At 53.7% G+C, this 23,376-nt stretch overlaps 1 protein-coding gene across 10 annotated transcripts in view; it reads left to right on the top strand.

The window, feature by feature from the left end:
* CDH23 (cadherin related 23) overlaps window positions 1–23,376 on the top strand; it is a 433,939-nt gene that overhangs the window by 409,487 nt on the left and 1,076 nt on the right. For 5 of the 10 annotated variants that reach the window (XM_043476661.1, XM_043476663.1, XM_043476660.1 and 2 more), the window contains 24 exons: window positions 492–594; window positions 1,846–1,971; window positions 2,666–2,869; window positions 4,331–4,789; window positions 8,132–8,248; window positions 9,355–9,579; window positions 10,455–10,624; window positions 10,847–10,984; window positions 11,963–12,082; window positions 13,794–13,971; window positions 14,108–14,319; window positions 16,464–16,655; window positions 16,846–16,959; window positions 17,602–17,731; window positions 17,830–18,081; window positions 18,183–18,344; window positions 19,499–19,755; window positions 20,105–20,202; window positions 20,600–20,720; window positions 20,804–20,883; window positions 21,026–21,066; window positions 21,215–21,275; window positions 21,728–21,857; window positions 21,965–22,087. In XM_043476661.1, the coding sequence (XP_043332596.1) occupies window positions 492–594; window positions 1,846–1,971; window positions 2,666–2,869; window positions 4,331–4,789; window positions 8,132–8,248; window positions 9,355–9,579; window positions 10,455–10,624; window positions 10,847–10,984; window positions 11,963–12,082; window positions 13,794–13,971; window positions 14,108–14,319; window positions 16,464–16,655; window positions 16,846–16,959; window positions 17,602–17,731; window positions 17,830–18,081; window positions 18,183–18,344; window positions 19,499–19,755; window positions 20,105–20,202; window positions 20,600–20,720; window positions 20,804–20,883; window positions 21,026–21,066; window positions 21,215–21,275; window positions 21,728–21,857; window positions 21,965–22,087 (3,813 nt within the window). Of the gene's footprint in view, window positions 1–491; window positions 595–1,649; window positions 1,758–1,845; window positions 1,972–2,665; window positions 2,870–4,330; window positions 4,790–8,131; window positions 8,249–9,354; window positions 9,580–10,454; window positions 10,625–10,846; window positions 10,985–11,962; window positions 12,083–13,793; window positions 13,972–14,107; window positions 14,320–16,463; window positions 16,656–16,845; window positions 16,960–17,601; window positions 17,732–17,829; window positions 18,082–18,182; window positions 18,345–19,498; window positions 19,756–20,104; window positions 20,203–20,599; window positions 20,721–20,803; window positions 20,884–21,025; window positions 21,067–21,214; window positions 21,276–21,727; window positions 21,858–21,964; window positions 22,088–22,466; window positions 23,359–23,376 lie in introns of those variants that run through there. The other 5 variants (XM_043476664.1, XM_043476667.1, XM_043476662.1 and 2 more) reach the window with 5 other exon arrangements.

Below are 23,376 nucleotides of genomic sequence, written 5' to 3'. Positions count from 1 at the left end.
CAGGGTACTGGGAGGTTCCAAGAGATAAGGATTATACCTGTGGTTTATGAAAGGTGTGAAGTGCAGTACCAGATGAGAGTTTGGATGAACTCTGACCAGGGCACAAGGCCAGCCAGGAGGATCTAGAAACTAAGATTCATCTTCCTAGCTGAAGTCCTTCCTTATGAGATGGGACATGACTCAATACCATTTATATCCATTCTCCTGTGAACGTCACAACATCTCTGTGAAAAGGAGTTAAGATCCCCATTCGTCAGATTGGAAAACTGAGTCCCAGAGAAAGGAAAAGATTTGCCCAAGGCCACCCTGTGAGCTGCTAGCACAGCTGGGGCTTGAACCCAGGTCTCTGGACCCATGGTGTGGGCTTTTTAATCATCTACCTCTCTTCCTTGACCTTCTTCCCACCCCACTTCCCAGTCTTCCTCCCCTGGAGTGCTTTGCCAGAACCAGATCATGGCCTACAGCCTGTCCTCCCGTTGTGCCTCCCTCAGGATTTTGACTTGCTGCTTATCTTTCTTGCGGACGAGAATGACAACCACCCCCTCTTTACTGAGAGCACCTACCTGGCGGAGGTGATGGAGAACTCTCCTGCTGGTAGGTGCTGGGCCCACCTGGGAACCCCTGCTGCTACCAGGCACCCCTTGAGCTCGGATGCCGAGGACTTCCTTGTGCCTGCTGGGGGCCCCGCTGAGGCCTGGCTGAACACAGACCTGGCAAGTGCAGAAGGGTGTGGTGGGGAGAAGGGAGTATAGCTCTGAAGGGCTGGAGGACCAGGGCTGCCAGGCTCCTAGAGGCCACCAAGGAGGCCACAGGTCTGATTGGAGGCAGTCATTGGTCCCCAAGACTGATAAGAGCCCCACTTCCCCTCCTAAAGGGGCATTTAGCCTTAAGGACTACTCAGGAGGGGAATAAGCCCACTCTTTGTGCTCTCCCGATTCCAGGAGCATGGGGCATCCTGGAGGCTTCTGAAAGCTCAGGGAGCATCTGAAATCAGAAGCAGGGGCCAGGCCTCTCACAAATCAGTGTGGCCCTTCCCCCACACACGTGCACTGAGTCTCCTCTTCACTGTCTCCCCAAGGACGTCCTCTCACTCCTCCTTCAACCCCCAAAGCTTGAAGTCTTAAGTTGGGAAGAGATGAGCTGGGATACTCCCTGTCTCTGGCTGGGTGTCTCCCCTGTAGGAATATGAATCTTAAACCTGCCTGTGTATATGCTCACCCATGTGCCAGTGCACGTCCATGTGAGGCATAAGTGCAGCTTACACCCTTGCAGAGATACTCATGGGTGCCTGCACGATGCACTCCATGTGCAAAAATAACCTCCTGCAGAGGCAGAATGCACAGCCGGGGGCCTCCCAGGCCTGGGAGCATCACAGAGTGAATGCTCGTGGCTGTGTAAACACGGAGTCCCGTGCACACATGTGGGACTAGCCTTGAATGGTCAGGCAGCCGTTGGAGCATTGTGTACACACATGCGTGGGCAGACTGGGCTGGGGGTGCATACCTAGACAGGGCCCCCCACACAGGGAGGGGACGTCAGGGAGCCCCCAGACCCTCCCGCGGTGGCCAGCCTCAAAGGCTGCTGGGAAGGCCGGCGTGCTCCGGGCGGGCCGGAGGGGCTTGCTCACCGCTGTTGTGTTTTCTCCCCAGCAGGGCTTTGAGGCCGCTCCCCAAGCATCTGCGTCAGTCTGCCAAGGCTGCCGCAGCCCGGCCCAGGGCCCCCACCCCGTCCGCCTCACCTCCCCTCCTCTCATCCATTGTCAGCCATGGCTCACCGGGGCGGGGTGGGGGAGGGGCGGGCGAGGGGTCAAGTTGGCCCTGCAGTGACCCCTCTCCCCCGGCCCAGGGACCTCCCTGACGGTGCTCAACGGGCCCATCCTGGCCCTGGATGCAGACCTGGATGTCTACGCTGTGGTGACCTACCAGCTGCTGGGCGCCCAGAGCAGGCTCTTTGATATTGACAACAGCACCGGTGAGGCCTCTGCGCACGCCCCCAGCTCTCCCAGCCTAGCTCCAAGTCTTCCTTCTACCAGTCTCCACCACTCGATCTAGGGTCTCCTTTCTCAGTGCCGGGTCCAGGCTCTCCAGAGGGACCCCATTCCTTACAGCTCCCATCTTCCAGCTGGATTAGGCCACCCAGGGGCCAGCGAGGACGAACCAGGAAGAGGCTTGGGGTCAGCAGAAGTGACCTGCTGACACATAAACTCTCAGCCTCAGTAGAGAGCCCCCAGAAACCACTCCCTCTTCTCTCCTCCCCCGCCCGGGGGATGGGGCCCCTAGTCTTCCAGAAGAAGCAAACCATCCTCAAACCAGACTCAAAACTCCTGTGTTGTGATAGTCTTGGCCTGGTCAGTTTGGTGACAGGAAACAAGGAGGGATGTACTAGCACCTCTCTCAACAGAGCTGCTCAACCCTCCAGCCTGCGGCACTCGTCCCAGGCAGAACTCTGGAGAATTGCCGAGGACATCTGGGGAGGGGGCCTCCCTAAATGTTGGTTGTTGAGCCTTGGAGGAAGAAAGTCCTTGTGTTGCTTTCTCTGCTCCTCTTTCATCTCTGTCCCCATCATGCCTTACCTTTCTCTGTCCCCCCTGGGTTGGCTCTTGCCCGGTTTCCCCACCACATCCCTTCTCCTTTGTATCTCCCTGGCCGGTGGTGCTGGGTACCAGGTGTGGTGACAGTGAGGTCAGGTATCGTCATTGACCGGGAGGCCTTCTCACCCCCGGTCCTGGAGCTGCTGCTGCTGGCTGAGGACATCGGGCTGCTCAACGGCACCGCCGACCTGCTAATCACCATCCTGGACGACAATGACAACTGGCCCACCTTTAGCCCTGCCGTTGTCACCGTCCACCTGCTGGAGAACTGCCCACCAGGTAGGCAGGGTCAGGCCCCAGCCCCCAGACGGGAGGTGTTCGTGTGTGGGGATTGGAGCCTCACAGTTTGGAGACAGAAATCGCCTGCATTGGGGAGAAGGATGGGCAGCAGGGTGGGCGGAGAGGGGGTCAGGAGACCCAAGTCCCCCTCCCTTCCCTTCTCAGACCTACAGTGTCTTGTATACAAAACAAGATTATTAAGATATGTTCCCTCCATGTTCCTGTATGGAAAGACTGATTGTTTCAAAGTCAAAATAGGATTAACATGATTTCCATCAAAATCAAATATGATTTGGGAGATAAGTTTGATTCTGAAAAACATTTTGAAAAATAAGTGTAATAAAGCTAGATTTGTCTTACCAGGTTTTACAACATATTACCGGTATTTAAAACCACATGATATGAACACAAGACTCTGAGACAAGGTAGCCCAGCAACAGTGATGGGTAAATTAAGAAATGTAACATTATGTCATAAAGGAAATGATGAAACCAATAGTGAAAACTGTTTAGTGTGCAAAACATTTGTTCATATTTAGTGTAGATTCTCATCCCATATCAGACACCAGAAAGAAACCCAAAGACATCCTAAAGAAAATATAAGAGTATAAAACATTAAAAGATAAAAGAAGACACTTCAGGTAAATATTTATCTGCTTTAAAGATAAGGTTCTAAGCATTTAAGAAACAGAAGAACATAAAAAGGGGAAAAATATTAAATTCTGGTACATATGAACCATTTCAACTTCTTTACATCATATAACCAGTATCAAAAGGTGAACTAAAAACTGAGAAAAAAAAAGATATTTATCACAAGTTATTATAATTATATAATTTGTATAAATTGACCAAAAACGGGCGAAGGACAAAAACTGACACTGCAGAAGAGAAGATACAACTAATCACTGAATTATTAAAACATTGTTCAGTCTCAAATAATCAAAGAATGCAAAATAAAATAGGACACCATTTTCCTAGAAAATTGCAGATAAAAAAATGCATAAAAGATGGATGTTTATTTGCAAAATAGAATTAGACTCACAGACTTTGCAAACAAATTTATGGTTACCAAAAGAAGCTGGGGGTGGAGGGATTAATTAGGAGCTTTGGATTAATAGATACACACTACTATGTATAAAATAAATAAACAACAAGGACCTACTGGATAGCACTGGGAACTATATTTGATATTCCTACAATAACCTACAATATAAAAGAATATATATGATATATATATAACTGAATCACTTTGCTGTACATCTGAAGCTAGTACAACATTGTAAATCAGCTATACTTCAATTAAAAATAAACTTTAAAATAAATATATAACAAAATAACAAAGAGAGGTGCTAGCAAGGGTGTTGTGGGAAGAAGCCCTTGTGACCCCCAAGGAAAGCATCTCAGTGTGATGTTTTTATATAAAAGGTAACTGTTCAGCTGCTCCCCATTCCCACCCCCACAGGATTCTCAGTCCTTCAGATCACAGCCACAGACGAGGACAGTGGCCTCAACGGGGAGCTGATCTACCGAATAGAAGCTGGGGCTCAGGACCGCTTCATCATCCACCCGGTCACCGGCATCATCCGCGTCGGCAATGCCACCATCGACAGGGAGGAGCAGGAATCATATAGGCTGACAGTAGTGGCCACCGACCGGGGCACCGTCCCTCTCTCGGGCACAGCCATCATCACTGTCCTTATCGACGACATCAATGACTCCCGCCCGGAGTTCCTCAACCCCATCCAGACGGTGAGCGTGCTGGAGTCAGCTGAGCCAGGCACTGTCATTGCCAACGTCACTGCCGTTGACCGTGACCTCAATCCTAAGCTGGAGTACCACATCATCGGCATCGTGGCCAAGGACGACACCGACCGCCTGGTGCCTGACCAGGAGGACGCCTTTGCCGTGAATATCAACACAGGTACAAAGGCCTGCTCCCTTCCAGCCCTCCTCCTGACTCCCTGCCCAGTCTCCTGGCTCTCTGCTTTCTCCCTTGCCCTCCTCCTTGCTGCCCTCTCTCTGCTCCTCCCTACCCCTCAGCTGCTCCTGCCTTCTCTCTTCTCCCTCCTACTGGCACCATGTCCTTCCCTCTCCCTGCCATCTCTCCCCTGGCTCTTTCCCTCTCTCCCTTCTCTTCTTCCTTCTCCCTTGACCAGCTTCCTAATTATCTTACTCTACCAGTATTGTATGAGTGTGCCCATTTCACCACACTTGTGATAGCATTAAATATTATAGGAAAATTGCATTTTTTAATATGCATTTCTTTAATAACCGAGTGGCTGAACACTTTCTTCATATGTGCCCAGGCCATTTAACGTCTTTCTAAGTTTCACACATACACACACACACACACACACACACACAGGTACCCACACATATATATTTCTATGTTATATGTGCATGTATGTATACCCTTAATGATTTTCTTACACTATCACAAAACAAAGGGGAACTGTGGCTTATCTTTCACAATTTATACAGCTTATAAATTTTACTTTAATTTCATTATTTTTCTAAAAGTTTTTGCCTCTGAGGGGAGTTAAGGAGGGGACATGGGACTAACTTACAGGTATACTTCTTGGATGGCCCAGAGAAGTGACAGACAAACTAACATGGCTATAACAAAATGCTAAAAATCATTGTTATTTAGAGAAATGCATAGTAAAAAGCAATGAGATATTGGTTTTCCATATGTGATCAGCAGACATTAGGATGCAGGACAGTATTGAGTATTGGTGACAATGTGGGAACATCATACACTACTGTAGGAATTTTGACTAATTTCATATCTAGACAGCAATCCAGCAATACCCAATGACCCAGCAATTCTGCTCCTAGGAAGCAGAATTGTCCCGAGAGAATAGCAATTCTATCCCGAGGAAGTTCTCAGGTTGATAATGAGACTGTTTGAGGATGTTCACTGCAGTGTTATTCGTGACAGAAGCTTGGAGGCAACCAAGGCATCCATCCCTGGGATAGTGGAGAGTAAAATGTGGTGGGTGCACATCCTGGGATACCAGGCAGCCGTTAGAAGCAATAGATTAGGCTCACACAGAGAAATATGAGGTGGGGGGGGAACCTTAAAATCGAGTACTTACTGAAAAGGATAAGAAACAGAATTGGTTATATACATATATATATGTGTGTGTGTGTGTGTGTGTGTATACACTCAAATCCCATTGCATGAATATAAAATACATACACAAAAACAATACATGATTTTCAGGAACACTTCCAATAAATGCACTTTAATACATCGCCCAAAGGGAGGAGAGAAGGGGAGACAAATGTGAGAACAGAAGGGAAAAGATACATACATAAAACAAGAGTGATGCCAGTGACCATCATGTGCAAACAACTAGCGAGTATGATTAACTCAGTATGCCTCTGAGGCCCAAAGGAAAAAAGAAGACAGGAAAACCATGAGCCTCTAGGAGGAATTAGATAGCTTAGTCCTGAGTCAGGTTAGCAAAATTCTCACTGCAGCAGTTTCTCAGGACCATGGAGAGCTGCCCCATGCCCCTGCCCAACTTTATGCACACTGTTGCCTCTACCATTTTTTCCTGTTCTCTCTCCAACTGACTCTCTTCTCTCTGTTTTCCTTTCCAGTGTCTTCTCTGCCCCTCTTTCTCATGCTTTCCCTCTCCCTTGCTCACCTCTCTCCTCCTTGCTAGAGCCTCAGCCTGCTGGATGCTCCTCTCTTACTAGGCTCCCCCTTGCTCCCCTAGCTTCCTGCCCCTCTGCCTCTTCCCATCCACCCCATCCCTCCCAAATCTCCTGCCCTGGTCAGCTCTGAGCCCTTCCGTCCCCCATGCCCTACTCTGCCCCATCCCCTCTGCACCCTGAACTAACTGATGTTAACCCTCTTCTCTCTTCCTCATGGCTGGCAGGCCCACAGGTTTGAGCTCTGTTTCTCTGTCACTTCCCACCTCATCTCTTCTCTGCTTCACCCCATCGCCTTCCTCCATACCCACCGCACCCCCACCACCCTTCCCATCCCGTGGGACCTGGGCCAAGGCCGTGGCCCAGCCTTTGCAGACTGAATGCAGCCACCCTCTCCCCATCCTCGCTCCCCAGCCTTGGGGACGGGGAGCGAGAGTAGGAAGAGGAGGAGGAGGAGGAGGCAGCGGCCCAGGGTAAGTGACTGCCCCATGGTGGGGGACCCGAGGAGGACAGGAGTTCAGCAGGGGGAGCCTGCCAAGGGGGGGATTCCGGACACCCCAGTGCCTGAGAGGGAGCTGGGGGAGAGAGGAGGCTTCACCCTAGGATGAGGCCAGTGGGAGGAACAGCCACCAGGCCCTCACAGTGGCAGGAGGAAGAAAGGTCCTAACAGAGCCAGGCCTGAGATCGGCAAAACTCAGTCTGCCCAGTTCAAGCCCAGGCTTCTGGAGGGCTCCTCTGTGAATCAGAAGCAGGCTAGGGCTTGGGGGTCAGTGGGTAAGAGGGAAGGAAACAGCTCTTTGTTGTACAATTCCTTTCTCAGGTGGCCATGCCACCCCCCACCCGACCCCGTTATCATGACAAGGGGGTGGGCCTTACTGTCCAACTGTGCCACTGCTGTCCCTTCCAGGAACCCCCCTCAGGCATTTTCAGTGCATTGACCTTCCTTTATGCTTGATCTCCCTAGAATACAAGTGTTTTTTAAGTTACAAAATATATATAAAATTTACCATCGTAACCATTTTTAACCATAAGTTCAGTGGTTCAGTATGTTCATGTCATTGTGGAATACAAGCTTCTTTTTTTTTTTTTTGGCCATGCAATGTGGCTTGTGGGCTGTTAGTTCCAAAACTAGTGATTGAACCCAGGCCCTTGGCAGGGAATGCATGAAGTCCTAACTACTGGACCACCAGGAAATTCCAACAAGCATTTTTTTAAACAAGCAATTACATAGCACTTTCTATGTGCCAAGCCCTGTTCCAAGCCCTTTACAAATACATTAAATTCATTTAATTGTTATAATCTTCCAAATAGCCCTCTGCGGTAGGTCCTGTAATTGTCCTCATCTCACAAATGAGGACACAGGAGTGCAGAGAGGTTAGATAACTGCCGGGCTGGTGACCAGTGAGTGAGGGGCAGAGTGACATGCCCCAGCTTGCAGATGGCTGTGGTCTCATCCAGCTAGAGGAGACTGACAAGTTCCAGGTCCCCTGGGGACCACTGCCCATGGTGGGGGTTGGGAGGGTTGGCCAGGAGCACCCCTGGGAGGCCCAGATTTTAGAGGGTTCCCCTGGGGCTGAACCTGACTTGGTCTGGTCTACAGGGTCTGTAATGGTGAAATCCCCTCTGAACCGGGAGCTGGTTGCCACCTATGAGGTCACTCTCTCTGTGATTGACAACGCCAGCGACCTACCAGAGCGCTCCGTCAGTGTGCCAAATGGTAAGGTCTCTCCCCACAGGCCTCTCCACATGAACCCATAGAGAGGCAGGCCTGGTCCTGGGAGGGAGCAGCTACAGGGGCTGCCAGTAGTCAGGCTGCATGAGGAGGGGTGGGAGCCGGGGAAGGTGGCAGCTACAGCAAGGCTGGGGGTGGCCCTGTGTCCCAGAGCTCAGCAGTGGGGGATCCAGAAGCCTAGAGCTGTGTGTGATCTTGAACTCTCAGCCTCAGAGTGGGAAGGAGGCATGGTAGACACTGGAAGGGGACTGAGAAAAGGATGGGTTGATGGAGACTTAGGTTGGAATCCCATTGTCAGAACTGGTAACCAGGGTGTAGCTGGGATGTGAGATAGGAATTTCAGATCTGCTAAGAAGCCACATGGTCAGGCCAGAGGCAGCAAAGAGCAAGGCAAGGTGACTTGAAGCCACAGACACCACAGCGGAGAAGAGAAGAGCATGCAGGCTGCCTTCTGTGGCTGGGCACAGGCTGTCCTGCCTGTGGCATAAGCCGGGAGAGGCTGCTAGAGGCACTAGATCTTGTCAAGCAGGGAGGGAGGAGGGGGATTTAGGGATGGCTGGCCTCTGCCATGAGGCGGAGACAGCTGGGGTTGGGGAAGTACTGGCTGGGGCTTGGCAGATACTGGCTGCTTATCTTTATAGCCCAGAAGCCCTAGTTTTCAGGAAGGGTGGACCTAGTCATCTGCTACTTGTCCCAGGCTCAGAGGGCAAAGGGCCCAGGCTGGTTATACAGAGGGAACAACTCAGAGGGAAACAAAAGGTTGAATCATGGAAAAGGGTCTTACAGATCATCCGAGTCCTGTCTCCTGGGACAAGTTAGGAAACTGAGCAACAGTAATGGCCAGGGCTTCCACCAAGGTTTCCAGTCAGTTGGCAGAACGCAAGCCCCTTTCCCTATGAAAGAGTGAGCGACCTGACCAGAGTCAGGGGGCACAGGCCACCACCCGAGGCTAGGGCCAAGCGTCAGGGAGCCCCGGGAGGTCTGCAGCGAGATGCTGCCACCCTCTCCGGGCCTGGCTGAGACTTAGGAAGGCCTGACCCAGCCACACCGGGGCCCTCTCATGCCACTGTCACCTGCTGCCCCCACTCCAGCCAAGCTGACGGTCAACATCCTGGACGTCAATGACAACACACCCCAGTTCAAGCCCTTCGGGATCACCTACTACACAGAGCGGATCCTGGAGGGGGCCACCCCAGGCACGACGCTCATCGCTGTGGCAGCTGTGGATCCCGACAAGGGTCTCAATGGGCTGATCACCTATACCCTGCTGAACCTGATGCCCCCGGGCTATGTCCAGCTGGAGGACTCCTCAGCAGGTGGGCGGGAAGGTCTGCCAGAGGAGGGCTGGGGAATATGTGTCTGTGCCTGCTTAGCCTCCCAGAGGGGCCAGGTTCACTTCTCACCCTCCAGTTGAGGCCCACCATGACCCCTCAGTGGGTGGGGCCAGATCCCGTATAGTTAACATTCTAGTTACTCCCACATGCCTGACCTAGAAGCATGGATGGGGTGCCTCGCTCTCACTTAGGATGGAAGCCTTCTTCAGCATCTGCTGGAAAGCTGGAATAGTCCCTCACCCTCTCTACCACTCAAGCTCCACAATTAGTATCACTTAGGGAACAAGTAGGCCAAGAGAGAAATGTCCCAGAGGGGGTCCTCGACTTGTTCTTGTACATTCCCCACCCCCTTTTTTTTCCACTTTTGACTGCACTGGGCCTTCGTTGCTGTACGTGGACTTCCTCTAGTTGCAGTGCACGGGCTCAGCAGTTGCAGTGCTAAGGCTCCCCATTGCAGTGGGTTTTTAGAGCACAGGCTCTAAGGATGCCTCAGTAGTTGTGGTGCATAGGCTGTTGCTCCACAGCATGTGGAATCTTACCAGACCCACACCCCCTGCATTAGGCAGGGATTGAACCCATATCCCCTGCATAGGCAGGCAATTTCTTAACCACTGGACCATCAGGAAAGTCCCCTTCTGACTCGTGAAAAGCTTTCTCACCCTTCCAGTGAGGAGAAGAGCTAGACACCAGTTTTTCTCAGCCCTCTGGCCAGCCGCTGGGCAGTGAGGCCTCAGCCACCCTTCTCCCTCAATGGACCATGCTCATCCCTCAGAGCCCCAGATCCTTCTTTTCACACTTCAGAGAGCTTCCACGAGTGAGGGGTGGCCAGAATGGCAGTGAGCATCTCTGTGTCTTAGGGAAGGTCATTGCCAACCAGACAGTGGACTATGAGGAACTGCACTGGCTCAACTTCACCGTGAGGGCCTCGGACAATGGGTCCCCACCCCGGGCAGCTGAGATCCCTGTCTACCTGGAGATTGTGGACATCAATGACAACAACCCCATCTTTGACCAGCTGTCCTACCAGGTGGGTGGCCAGGCCAACACACTGGGTCTGGGACCCATGCCCACTCCTTGGGACCTTTGGGCATCTTTCACTCCCACCCTGCCAGCCTTCAAGTCCCGTGGGAATGACCATCCATGAGTAGCTTGATGCCCTGGGTTGTCTGCATCAGTGAGTTTCTTGGGCAAGGGCAGAGACTCTAGACTGACCACGGCCCATGCTTTCTCTCTGCCCACTGGGCTCCAGGAAACTGTCTTTGAGGATGTTCCTGTGGGCACAGTCATCCTGACGGTCACTGCTACTGACGCTGACTCGGGCAACTTCGCCCTCATCGAATATAGCCTTGTGGATGGTGAGGGCAAGTTTGCCATCAGCCCCACCACAGTAAGTGGGCAATGGAGGGCCTGGGTTTGGGGAATGGGAAGTGGGAAGGGCTCAGGGTCATAGGCTGAGAAGCCACCAAAAGTATTGCAGTCACCCCTCTGTTTCTGGGTCCTGCCACCTGGACATCTATAGCCTCAGAGGTCTTCCAGTCAAGTTGGCAAGCACTGTTCTCAGAGTCCCAGACATCCTTAAACTGCGGCCTTTCTGTCCCAGCAGACCTGGAAGGAAGTGGCCAGTCTTTCGGAAGTTGCCCCTTGTGGGACAGAATCCGAGATTTGTCTCCACCAGCCTAGAAGACTTGATTCAGGTCCATGAGACTGCTTTTTGAAACTGCCCAAGAGAGGTATAGGAAGCTCTGTAGACAGTGGGCACAGTAGCTGAGCGCCTACTGTATACATGGCTCTATTCTCAGTGCTGGGAGAGGGAAGAGGTGCCCACCACACAGCCCTCATGTTCCCATGAGTCTCAGACTTGTGGGAATGCAGAAGCTCAAGATTTTGAATGTCGGCAAATTGGTTCAAAGTTGCTGTTTCAGTAGAGGAGGGAGGGAGAGAGCCCTGTGGCCTGGGGCTGGCTGGCCAGGCAGAGCCTTCCCTACTTGTGAGGCTGAAGCTGGACTTTCCCTCCCGCTGCCTGCCCACATCCCCCTGCACTCTGCCCTTTCAGCCAGGTTTCTCTCCTTCCTCTTGGTGTGAACAATAAGACATACTCCCAGCCTGGCACTGTGACTGTGAATACTTGTGGGGCACTTCTAGGTACCTGACCCGGGAGTGAGCTCCAGCCTGGGCTGTTTATCCCGTCTCCAGGTAGACTCTGGAGTAGTGAAGGCAAGAAGAGCCACTTTCTGCTCACGGGGCCGGGGCTGTTGTCTCTTCAGTGCTGTATCTCCAGAACCCAGAACAGTGTCGGCACATAGCAGATGCTCAATAAATATCTGCCGAACTGATGAAGGATCTGACTCCACCCTCCCCCTCCTAGGGTGACATCTACGTGCTGTCCTCTCTGGACCGGGAGAAGAAGGACCACTATATCCTGACTGCCTTGGCCAAAGACAACCCTGGGGACGTGGCTAGCAACCGTCGAGAAAATTCGGTGCAGGTAAGGGACCTTGGTGTGGACTAAGGACTGTGGCTGTGGACGCAGCAGGCAAAGCCTTTATAGGATGGGTGCTGCAGGGCAGAAGCAGGACCACCTTGACCCCTGAGAGCTGTGGTGGCAGGAGGGAGAAGCAAGAGCTTAGCCGGGGTTCACAATGGCTGTGGCTTAGGGAGACGGGGGCTCTGTAGGAGGAACTTCTTGTGTCAAAGCCCTACTAAGGCAGCTAAACATACATGTAAGTAAGAGTTAGTTGCTCAGTCATTTCCAGCTCTGTGATCCCATGGACTGTAGCCTGCCAGGCTCCTCTATCCATGGGATTCTCCAGGCAAGAATACTGGGGTGGGTTGCCATTTCCTCCTCCAGAGGATCTTCCTGACCCAGGGATCAAACCCAGGTCTCCTGCATTGCAGGCAAATTCTTTACCATCTGAGCCATCACAGAAGCCCAAACATACTTGGATGTAATCCAAATAAAGCCTGGGGCTCCACATGTCCCACTGTCTCCATGGTGTCCCATTGAAAGAAACACAGTCCAGCGACCAAACATAATTATAAAGCATTTATCTTTATTTATGTCTCAGAGAGCATTAATGAGGGATCAAATTCACAACCCCATTCCCAGTCCAGGTCTAGCGTCCGCACAGTTGCTCTGGGGAGGCCAGCATCCCACCTTTGCTCTGTCCCCATTTCTATCCAAAGTCTTTCTCCTCGAGACTCTGCTTTCTCTTCTTTCTCTCTGTTCTTTTTGGCCTTTCCAGTCCTGTCTTTCTGTGTTCACTTCTTCCACTTCTCAATAGTAACCTAACCATCCAAAGAAAAGTCTCCTGAAGGGTGGGGAGGTAAGAAGCTGGGTTTGCAAAGAAAAATTCTCCTTAGCAGTTAGAGGGCGGGGCTAGGAGCACTCACACATCCCGTCGTTCTCTCCTGTCACGTAGGCAGGAGCTGTGGTGGGGAGAACACAGTATCTGTAGTCAGGCGTCTACACTAGCTGAGCACACTGCCTGTAACCTCTCGGAGCCTCGGCTGTCAGCAATGCAGGGAAAGAGGGGCAGGGGCAGCCATGGGGAGGCCTCCCTCCCAGAGCAGTGCTGAGTCCAGGAGATGGGAGGTAGAAAAGTGCTCTGTGCACTGAAAGAGGTGGTTGGTGTCGAGGCTGTAAAGGGCTCTGGTGCAGGTGTGGTCAGGCAGGGCCACAGCAGCCAGGGGGAGGAAAGGCCTCCTGGTGTAGCCAGAGGACCTGCCCTGGGCTGTGGGCTCAGCAGACAGTCCCAGGCCAGACACAAACACCAGTCAAGAGGGGCCCTCAAGAGTGCAGGCGTCGCAGTCCCGCATTAAGGTCCAGAGATCAGAGTCAGATGTATGGAGCCACTGTGGGAAGGGAGGAAGGACGGAGTAGAAGGTGGGTGGGGAGGGGTCCCTGCTGCAGGACCCAGACACCAGACTCCCTGTTAACCACCATGCTAGCTGCTGAGCATTTCCTCAGGCCAGGCACTGCGCATGCACCATCACAGACGAACCTCACACGCTCTGAGAAGTAAGATTCTCTTGTCCCCAGTGTACACCTAAGAAAACCAAGGTTCAAGGGGTTAAGGAAATATTTTGAGGTCACACCAAACAGTGGGCACTATCCACCCCAGCTTACTCTTGTGTGACTGGGTCACCTGAAGCAGGCCCCACTACGCTCCTGACCTTTGACCACAACCCCCCTCCAGGTGGTGATCCAGGTCCTAGACGTCAATGACTGCCGGCCACAGTTCTCCAAGCTCCAGTTCAGCACGAGCGTGTACGAGAATGAGCCAGCAGGCACCTCTGTCATCACCATGATGGCCACCGACCAGGATGAGGGCTCCAATGCGGAGTTGGCCTACTCTCTTGAGGGCCCCGGCGTGGGTACGTAGCCTGCTCCCCCCTCCCAGGATGCTTTAGGGGCTGCAGCCCCAGGCCAGGCAGAAGGTGGGGGGTGGAGGAGGGATGGGAAGGGTATCTCAGCCAGACCCACGCCCTGCTCTCCTACCCCACCTGCCAGAGGCCTTCCACGTGGACATGGACTCGGGCCTGGTGACCACAAAGCGGCCACTGCAGTCCTACGAGAGGTTCAACCTGACCGTAGTGGCCACAGATGGCGGGCAGCCCCCGCTCTGGGGCACCACCATGCTCCTGGTGGAGGTCATCGACGTCAATGACAACCGCCCCGTCTTTGTGCGCCCACCCAATGGCACTATCCTCCACATCAGAGAGGTACTGCTGTCCCCGGGGCCTCCTGCCACCTGCACCCACTTCCAGTATCCAGGCTACTTTTATATTCTGCAGTCATTCTGCAGCCTGAAGCTGAAGGGGCCCCCACTGTGAAAGCAGGGAAACTGAGGCCAGAGTAGGGAACCAGCCAGCTCAGTGCCACACAGGGCCATACTGAACAGTGGTTAGTAAGAAGGGCTGCGCCAGCCAGAGCTCTTGAATCCACATCTGACTCTATCACTTACCAGCCAGACGACCTTGAGCAAGTGACTTCTCTGAGTCTTTTTTTTTCGTCTGCAAAGTGGGACTAATAATAGTAGGTGTCCCACTCTCCCTCCTAAATGTCTGCCAAGGACAGTCTCCGCACAAGTCACTTCCCCCATACTTGTCTCAAAATAAACACGCAGCCCCTTCTGTCTGTCTGTTGTTCCTGCTGATACCAATGTTGGAGACAGCCTGGGACCTAAGGATGAACATCAAAATAAGAAACAAGGGGAAGTGGCTGAGCGTCTGTTTCCAATTCTTCTTTCATGCCTTGTTCTCAAATGTCTTATAAAGATAGGGCAGGACTCCTGCCCTTCCCCTCCTTCCTCTCAGCACCAAAGCCCAAAATGCTCCCTGAAAGAATACTTGGGGTGTCTCCCACTTGTTCTTTTCTCCCCAAATGAGAAAATGCTCTTTTCTCTCCGAAAATGAGCCAGTGGGCTCAGCATCTCTCTGCATCTCAGAATGTCCTTGCTGTCACTCTGACTCATTTGAGGTCCCACATGATAAATTTCTCCCAGGGCTGAGCTCTAGGAAACACTACACTTTTACCTTGTGATTTGTTTTTTTTTCAACCCGTGTCTACTGCAGTGATACAATGGCCCTCTTTTCTTTGTTCACTAGAGAGCTCAGAGTGGTCAGCCCACCTTGATTGATGTACATGTTAGTGTACACATCTTCCCTCCTATCCCTCTGTTTCCATCTTCTGCCAATCATTTTTTTCTCTACCCTGATTTTTTTAACCCATTCACTCTTATTATAGTTTACACATTCTTGTCCACTGCCTGCCTCAAATCTTCTTTACAGAATGAGGCAGCGTATAAATTAATAATAGTCTAGTTCTTTGTAACTTTCCTGGTGGCTCAGACAGTAAAGAATATGCCTGCAATGCAGGAGACCCAGGTTCAGTCCCTGGGTGCAGAAGATCCCCTGGAGAAGGAAATGGCAACCCACTCCAGTATTCTTGTCTAGAAAATCCCATGGACAGAGGAGCCTGGTGGGCTACAGTTCATGGACTCACAAAGAGTCAGACACGACTGAGCAACTGCGCATAGTTCTTTTCCACACCAAAGGGCTCCTTTTACTAAGGTGTTTTTTTTTTTTCTTTCAAGGGGTCCATATTTGAAAGATTCATGTTTCTCGAACAACCAGCATTTGTTAAGTAATTACCCCTGTCATCCCACTTTCAATCTATTAGATGGAACTGCCAGTTGGAGTTTCTGATTGTCATGATCAGTGAGATAAACAGTGAAATCATGCTGAGCTGATGCTTTTTTAACTGAAAGCCAAAAACTTGTTCTTTTTCTTGTGCCCTTGGCAACCTTTTCATGGACTATTAGGTTGATGTCTATTAGGTTTTTTGATAGCTCAGACTAAAGGGACTTGCGAGCCTGAGGATCAGAGGAGAGAAGTGGCATGTTCAGGTCACAGAGTGAATTAGTAACAGACTTGAACCCAAATGTCCAATCTCTAGCCACCAAATCACCCTACCTGCATGCCCTCCCCATTTTCAGGGACCCCATTGGGTGGATGTGTTCTCTGGGGATACCTAGAGCTCCTGTGATTGGGGTAGTAGGCCCAAAAACAGAGGGTGGGTCTGAGGGTCTTCTAAACCTCAGCATGCAGTGCGATGGAGGGATGGGATAGCCCTGGAAGGGCGGTCACCCCAAGAATCTGGAACATGGTGGATCCAAGGCTGGACTGTCCGTGGGCAGTGGCCTTGGTTGGGGGTGGGGGTGAAGGAACATTCTAGCAGGTACTTAGACTCCAGGAGAGTCCAGCCAAGCAGACAGGCATTTCCTAGGAATGCTGAAAGGTGGCAAGGACATTCTGCTCTGAGAGCTGGGATTCTCTCAGGATACCTCCTTCTGTACCCCCTGCAGGAGATCCCACTGCGTTCCAACGTGTACGAGGTCTACGCCACGGACAAGGACGAGGGCCTCAACGGGGCCGTGCGCTACAGCTTCCTGAAGACGGCAGGCAACCGGGACTGGGAGTACTTCACCATCGACCCAGTCAGTGGCCTCATCCAGACCGCGCAGCGCCTGGACCGGGAGAAGCAGGCAGTGTACAGCGTAAGGGGGCGGGGCCTGGCACGAGGGGCGGGGCCCACTGCCGGGGGCGGGGCCGGCCGAGAAAGAGACCTTCTTCTGGCCGCCGGACCACTACGTCCCCACCTAGAATGTCTGCGAGGGTAGTGAGCTGTCCTCCGGGGTTGCCTGCCTGGGGCCCTTCGTCCGCTCTGACGGCACTTCTCCTCCCCAGCTCATCCTGGTGGCCAGTGACTTGGGCCAGCCGGTGCCCTATGAGACCATGCAGCCGCTGCAGGTGGCCCTGGAGGACATCGACGACAACGAACCCCTCTTCGTGAGGCCGCCAGTGAGCTTACCCCTCCCCTGCACCGGTCACACCACACTCGGTGCACACTGTGCTGCAGACACACGTGGTCACATGTGGAAACTGCCTGGCACTTCACAGATTATTGTCTGAGCAGCTACTATGTCAAGGCACTACCCAGCAGTCAGAAAGCAGACAGAAATGCCTGACTCCTGGAGCTGACGTGCCCATGTCTGCATACACGCTCACAAAAGGACCCTGAAAATCAATTCTGCTTTAGTGAGCTGGGGCTGAGCCTCTTCGGGTGGACTCAGACTCTAACCTGGCAGTTTTCTCATCTTGTGTGCATACAGGGTGTGATGTTTCCTGGAGACCGCACATGTGTGTGTGTGTGAGAGTGTGTATGTGTGCACATGCAAGCCCCCTTGTTCAGGTCCTAGGAGACCTTGGAGAATGTGCCCAGCCAGCCCTGCCCTCCTGGAGGAAGTCGTGGGTGACACTCCCTCAGGGCAGAGCAGGGGTCTCTCCAGCCCAACCCTTGCTCCCTTAAGGTTACAGCAGTTTCTCTAGGCCTGGGCAGGAAATGCCCTCAGCACCCATGAAGGCACTGCCCAGTGCCCTCTGGCAGGAGCAGAGGCTCAGGCCTTCCCTTGGCCTCCCATGACCTCCCTCTCCCCCCTGCAGAAAGGCAGCCCCCAGTACCAGCTGCTGACGGTGCCCGAGCACTCACCACGTGGCACCCTTGTGGGCAATGTGACAGGCGCTGTGGATGCAGACGAGGGCTCCAATGCCATCGTGTACTACTTCATCGCAGGTGGGTCCCGGCAGGGTGATGCCTCCCTACCCTGGGGCTGGAGATGCCCCACATGTGCCCCCTCCCGGCCCCTCATGCTGTGCCACGGTCCCCTTCAGCCGGCAACGAAGAGAAGAACTTCCAGCTGCAGCCCGACGGGCGTCTGCTGGTGCTGAGGGACCTGGACAGGGAGCGTGAAGCCGTCTTCTCCTTCATCGTCAAGGCTTCAAGCAATCGAAGCTGGACACCTCCCCGCAGGCCCTCCCCAGCCCTTGACCTGGTCACTGACCTCACCCTGCAGGAAGTGCGTGTCGTGCTGGAGGACATCAACGATCAGCCGCCACGCTTCACCAAGGCTGAGTACACTGCAGGTGCAGGGACCAGAGCCTGGGCCCGGGGTGTAGGGTGGCCTCTCCTCTGCTGTAGGGTGGCCTCTCCTCTGTCGCTTACACTCATCTGCCTATTCCTGCAGGAGTGGCCACCGACGCCAAAGTGGGCTCGGAGTTGATCCAGGTGCTGGCCCTGGACACAGACATTGGCAACAACAGTCTTGTCTTCTATAGCATCCTGGCCATCCATTACTTCCAGGCCCTAGCCAATGACTCTGAGGACGTGGGCCAGGTCTTCACGATGGGTAGGGGCTCCAACCACTTCATGTATTGTAGGTCTGAACGAAATAGGGTCTATGGGGATACCACAGGGTATAGGTGGCCAGTCAGCCACATCAGTCCTTCTATTCACCCATCCAACCATCCACCTATCCATCTCTGTATCTACCCACCCACTTTCTTCTCTTTTTCCCATCTCCTCATCCATCCATCTACCCATGCATCCATTCATTCATCTTCATTCATTCGTCTGCCCATCCATCTCCCCATTCTCCTTTCCATATATCCTCCTATCTTTCCATTTGTGCACCTCACCCTCCCCTGTGTCAGGCATTGTGCTAGGTAGGCACTGGGGAGCCAGAATTCAAAAAGCACACTTCAACCTAAAAGTATGCATGGTTGCTTGTGCATCTGCCTGTGTGGAGAGCTGAGCATCTCTGGGTTAGGTTCTAGAAGGTGTCCCAATCTTACCTCCAGCTCCAGCCCCTTCCCTACACTTTGCTGCCCACAGCAATCAATTCAGGTTCTTTGGCCTGGCTTTCTAGGCTCATCAGTTCTTCCTTCTAATCCCGCTTTCTGGTTCCACAGCCCCTTTTATACCCTTAAGGGCACGGCTCCCACTCAGGCTGAACTACTCACCATTCCTTCAAGCCTGCTTCACAGCATCCTCCCCTGGCCTTGGATCCCTTTGTGTTCACTTCCTGGAACACCATCCTGGCCTTTACCTCTGTCTTCAGAATGCTCCCCTCACCATCCTCTGAAGTCTAGTTCATGTGCCACCACCTCCAGTCACACCACCAGACAACCATCACTTTGTCCTCCGAGTTCCCACTGCTCTTAAACTAATAAGCAGCTTGCTACAGGTCACAAAGCTACAAAGTGGCAGACTTTGAACCCAGATCTAAGTCTCTGAATCCAGTCTTTTAAGAGAAGGCCTTGCCGTACCAACGCCAGTCATCTTTCTGCTATGGTTGTGAAATTCCAAGGCGCGTGTGTTACATGTGAGAAACAGACACAGGGGGCTCGGAAGTGTTCCACAGCCTCCCAGGATGGGATGGCAAAGTCCAGCTTGTCATCCTTGGGTCAGTGCAGCCCAAGTTGTGTTTTTAGGATGCCGCATGTTTAAATAAAACTTAGAATTCTCTAGAGAAAGTGCACCAGCCGTGGGCTCTCCCTGCAGGGAGTGTGGACGGCATCCTGCGCACCTTCGACCTCTTCATGGCCTACAGCCCCGGTTACTTTGTGGTGGACATCGTGGCCCGGGACCTGGCGGGCCACAACGACACGGCTGTCATTGGCATCTACATCCTGAGGGACGACCAGCGGGTCAAGATCGTCATTAACGAGATCCCTGACCGCGTGCGTGGCTTTGAGGAGGAGTTCATCCACCTGCTCTCCAACATCACCGGTGCCATCGTCAACACCGATGACGTGCAGGTACCCTGAGGAACCCGCTCTGGGCCTCGGGGCAGCGGAGCAAGAAGTGGGGCCGGGACAGGGGCAGAGCAGTGCATAGAGATCGGGGTGTAGGAAAGGGATCAGCCATTTCTGAGCTGCCTGAGCATGGTCCTTCCAGGTCTCTGGGCCTGTTTCCTCCTCTATAAAATGGGGCTAATAATAGTGTCTGGCCCAGTGCAGCTCAGTGGTCAGCCTCGAGCTTGATCCTTGGTGAGCATTCAGTCGTGCTAGGGTTTCGGCAGGGCAGGGCAGGAGGGGCTGCTAGGAGAGGCCTGCCCCTCCCATGCCTTGCCCCTGCCACACCTCCCATGATGCCCTTCTCACCTAGTTCCACGTGGACAAGAAGGGTCGGGTGAACTTCGCACAGACGGAGCTGCTCATCCACGTGGTGAACCGCGACACCAACCGCATCCTGGACGTGGACCGGTGGGTGTGGGTCTGTGCTCAGCTCTCTGCCCCCACCCTGGAGTTGGGTCTGTCAGTCTGCCCCCACCCTGGAGTTGGGGAGCAGGGTAACACCATCATGCCTGTTGTATGGGAGGCTCTCACCCAGGGATGGGCAGGGCAGGTAGAGAGAAGGTGTGTGAACAGAGGTCCACCCCCTGAGCCTTACTCTTCCCATGCGTGAAATGGGAGTATTACAGCAATTGTGAGGATCAAACAGGATCTTATGTGAAGGGATGGTGAATCTGTAAGATACAGGGTTATCCAAGCTGGGTGGGCCTGAATTTCACAAGGCTTGGTGGGGGGTAAACTTGGGGGCAGACTGGCCTGAGTGGGACGAGCTCTTGAGGAATGGCTGAGGCCCCTGCCCCTCGCCCAGGGTGATCCAGATGATCGATGAAAACAAGGAGCAACTGAGGAATCTGTTCCGGAACTACAACGTCCTGGACGTGCAGCCCGCCATCTCTGTCCGCCTGCCCGATGACATGTCCGCCCTGCAGGTACCCCTGGTGACAGCCACCCCCACAGTCCCCGTGCTGCCCTGGCTGCTCTCACCCACTCAGGCCCGGCCCTGCTCCCCTAGATGGCGATCATTGTCCTGGCCATTCTCCTCTTCTTGGCTGCCATGCTGTTCATCCTCATGAACTGGTACTACAGGACTGTGTGAGTGACCCCCACTGCCCTGCCCTGAGACAGGCTGACCAGCCCTGCTCCGCAGACAGTCACGGAGGCAGGCAGGGCCATTAGGCCCTAAGGTGCCAATCCAGCCCCAGCCTCCTTCACCAGCCCCTCTGCTTCTTTCTAGACACAAGAGGAAGCTCAAAGCCATCGTGGCTGGCTCCGCAGGTAAGAGGGCTGTGATGGGTGGGGAGGTGGCAGGGGCCCCTGAGGGCCTAGAGTGACCGCCAGGGCCTCACAGGGCTGGCTCAGGCCCAGTTCCCCAGCCCCAGCAGGGTGTACCCCTCTACCCCACACCCCAACCCTTCTCCTACAGGGAATCGTGGTTTCATTGACATCATGGACATGCCCAACACCAACAAGTATTCCTTCGATGGGTGAGTGGGGTCCCTGAACCCTGCTGGGTGCACTTTAGGAAGACACACCCTGGACCAAGCTGGGGTAAAGTCCCTACTGCCTCTCAAGCACTGAGGGCATCATTGACTGGCTGAAACCTGGGATGTGGGTGCCCCCTGCTGGGCCAAACACCCCTCTCTCCACCCTGACTTGTGGGCCGCAAGTTCCAGGGAGGCATAGGTTTTGGACACCGGGTGCAAGGGGAGGCCTCCGCACCACAGCTGATCCTGATGGGGATATTGTCCTGGTTCTTGTGGGATCTGTGAAGGGAGGACGCACCCACAGGTGCCACAGGCAAGGGGCGTTTCTTACCACCCTCTACCCCCAGTCCTGTGACAGATATGGCTGAGGAAACGGTGGGGGCCCGTTTCCCTCAAAGGCGTCAGAAGTGTCCATCCACTGCAGCCTCCTCCCAACCCTACTCCATCTGCAGGGCCAACCCTGTGTGGCTGGATCCTTTCTGCCGGAACCTGGAGCTGGCCGCCCAGGCTGAGCACGAGGATGACTTGCCGGAGAACCTGAGTGAGATCGCTGACCTGTGGAACAGCCCCACCCGCACCCATGTGAGCCTGGGCCGGAGGGGGCGGGGACAGTCAGGAGGGACATGTACGTGTGTGTACACATGTGCATGCCGTCTACCTCTGCGCCAGCTAATGCCTCCTCTCCCCAGGGAACTTTTGGGCGTGAACCAGCGGCAGTCAAGCCTGACGACGACCGGTACCTGCGGGCTGCCATCCAGGAGTACGATAACATTGCCAAGCTGGGCCAGATCATTCGGGAGGGGCCCATCAAGGTGAGTCGTCCTGGCAGGCTCCTGCCCCCAGACCCCTGGCTGGGCTTGGACTTACTCCAGAGGATGCAGGGACGGGGGAGGGGCCTGGGAAACAGCTCCCTCCACCTCCAGGGCCTCAGCTAGACCTGCCCTCTGGGGGGCCAGAACAGATAGCGGCCCTGGGCTGATGAGAAGCTGCTTCAGCCCAAGTGGCCTCAAGGCCAGGACTCTGGCAACATAGGTCCGGCTGGCCGCTGTCAGCAGGCTCAGTTCCCACCCTCTACCCTAGGATCAGATGCCCAGAGGCACCTTCCATTACCCCAACCTGTTAGGGGAGTGAGTGGGGGGTGGGGCAGGAAGGGGAGGGCCTTGGTGGGGGTTAACCCTCTCCCTCCCCCAGGGCTCGCTGCTGAAGGTGGTCCTGGAGGATTACCTGCGGCTCAAAAAGCTCTTTGCACAGCGGATGGTGCAAAAAGCCTCCTCCTGCCACTCCTCCATCTCCGAGGTAGCGGGTGGGCCGGGAGCTGTATGCTGTGCCCCAGCCCTGGGGGTGCTCTCTCCCTCTCCCTGTCTCTCTTTCATCCTCCTCGGAGTCTCTAAGATGTAACTAGGACCCAAGACTGCAGTGGGTGGGGGTCCAGAGAGTCAGACAGTTGGATTCTGCTCTCTGGACTCTGGTGGACTTTCCCAGGGATGGGTGGGTGCTGAGGCAGTGTTTCTCTCAGATCTGAGAAACCCCCAAGAAGGTATCTTTGAGAGATCATGTCATTTTTAGAAACTGACTGCAGTGCCACGTCAATCACTTTGAACAGTCAGACTTTGTCTAAAAAATTCAGGTTTCCGGCTGGGCCAATATTCCCCACACAGGAAGGTGAAAACTGAGAAGCTCCACACAGGACAGAGCACCATTTGTTGAGTCTCTGCTCAGCCTTATCAGTCCCCTCCAGCTCCCACTGTGGACACCTCCCACCTGCCACAGTGAGAGCTGATCCTGCTCAAGGCCAGCCCGGTAACAAGTCCCGATTCCACAGCTGCAGTCACAGGATCTTTATAGACCTGAGTGAACACAGGAGCTTACAAAGATTCTCATAGGAACCCCATGCTCTGCAGAACACACCTGTAGCACCAGATGGATCTATTGTTCTCCTTTGTACCCAGTTTGAACAACAGTCGTAAGCTGCGCAGGCTTCTGTGGCACAAGCCCAGGGCTCCTTGTGTGTGGAGGGAGACAAGCCCACAGCAGGTGGGACTCTGGGGCCGTCGCCCTGCGCAGGGGCAGGCCTGAGCACAGGGTTCCGGGCCTCTTGCAG

The sequence above is a fragment of the Cervus canadensis genome, chromosome 8 (genome assembly GCF_019320065.1).
Source record: "Cervus canadensis isolate Bull #8, Minnesota chromosome 8, ASM1932006v1, whole genome shotgun sequence".
NCBI lineage: Eukaryota > Metazoa > Chordata > Mammalia > Artiodactyla > Cervidae > Cervus > Cervus canadensis.
Note: the sequence above shows the minus strand (reverse complement) of the source record. Positions and strands in the feature narration are given on the sequence as shown.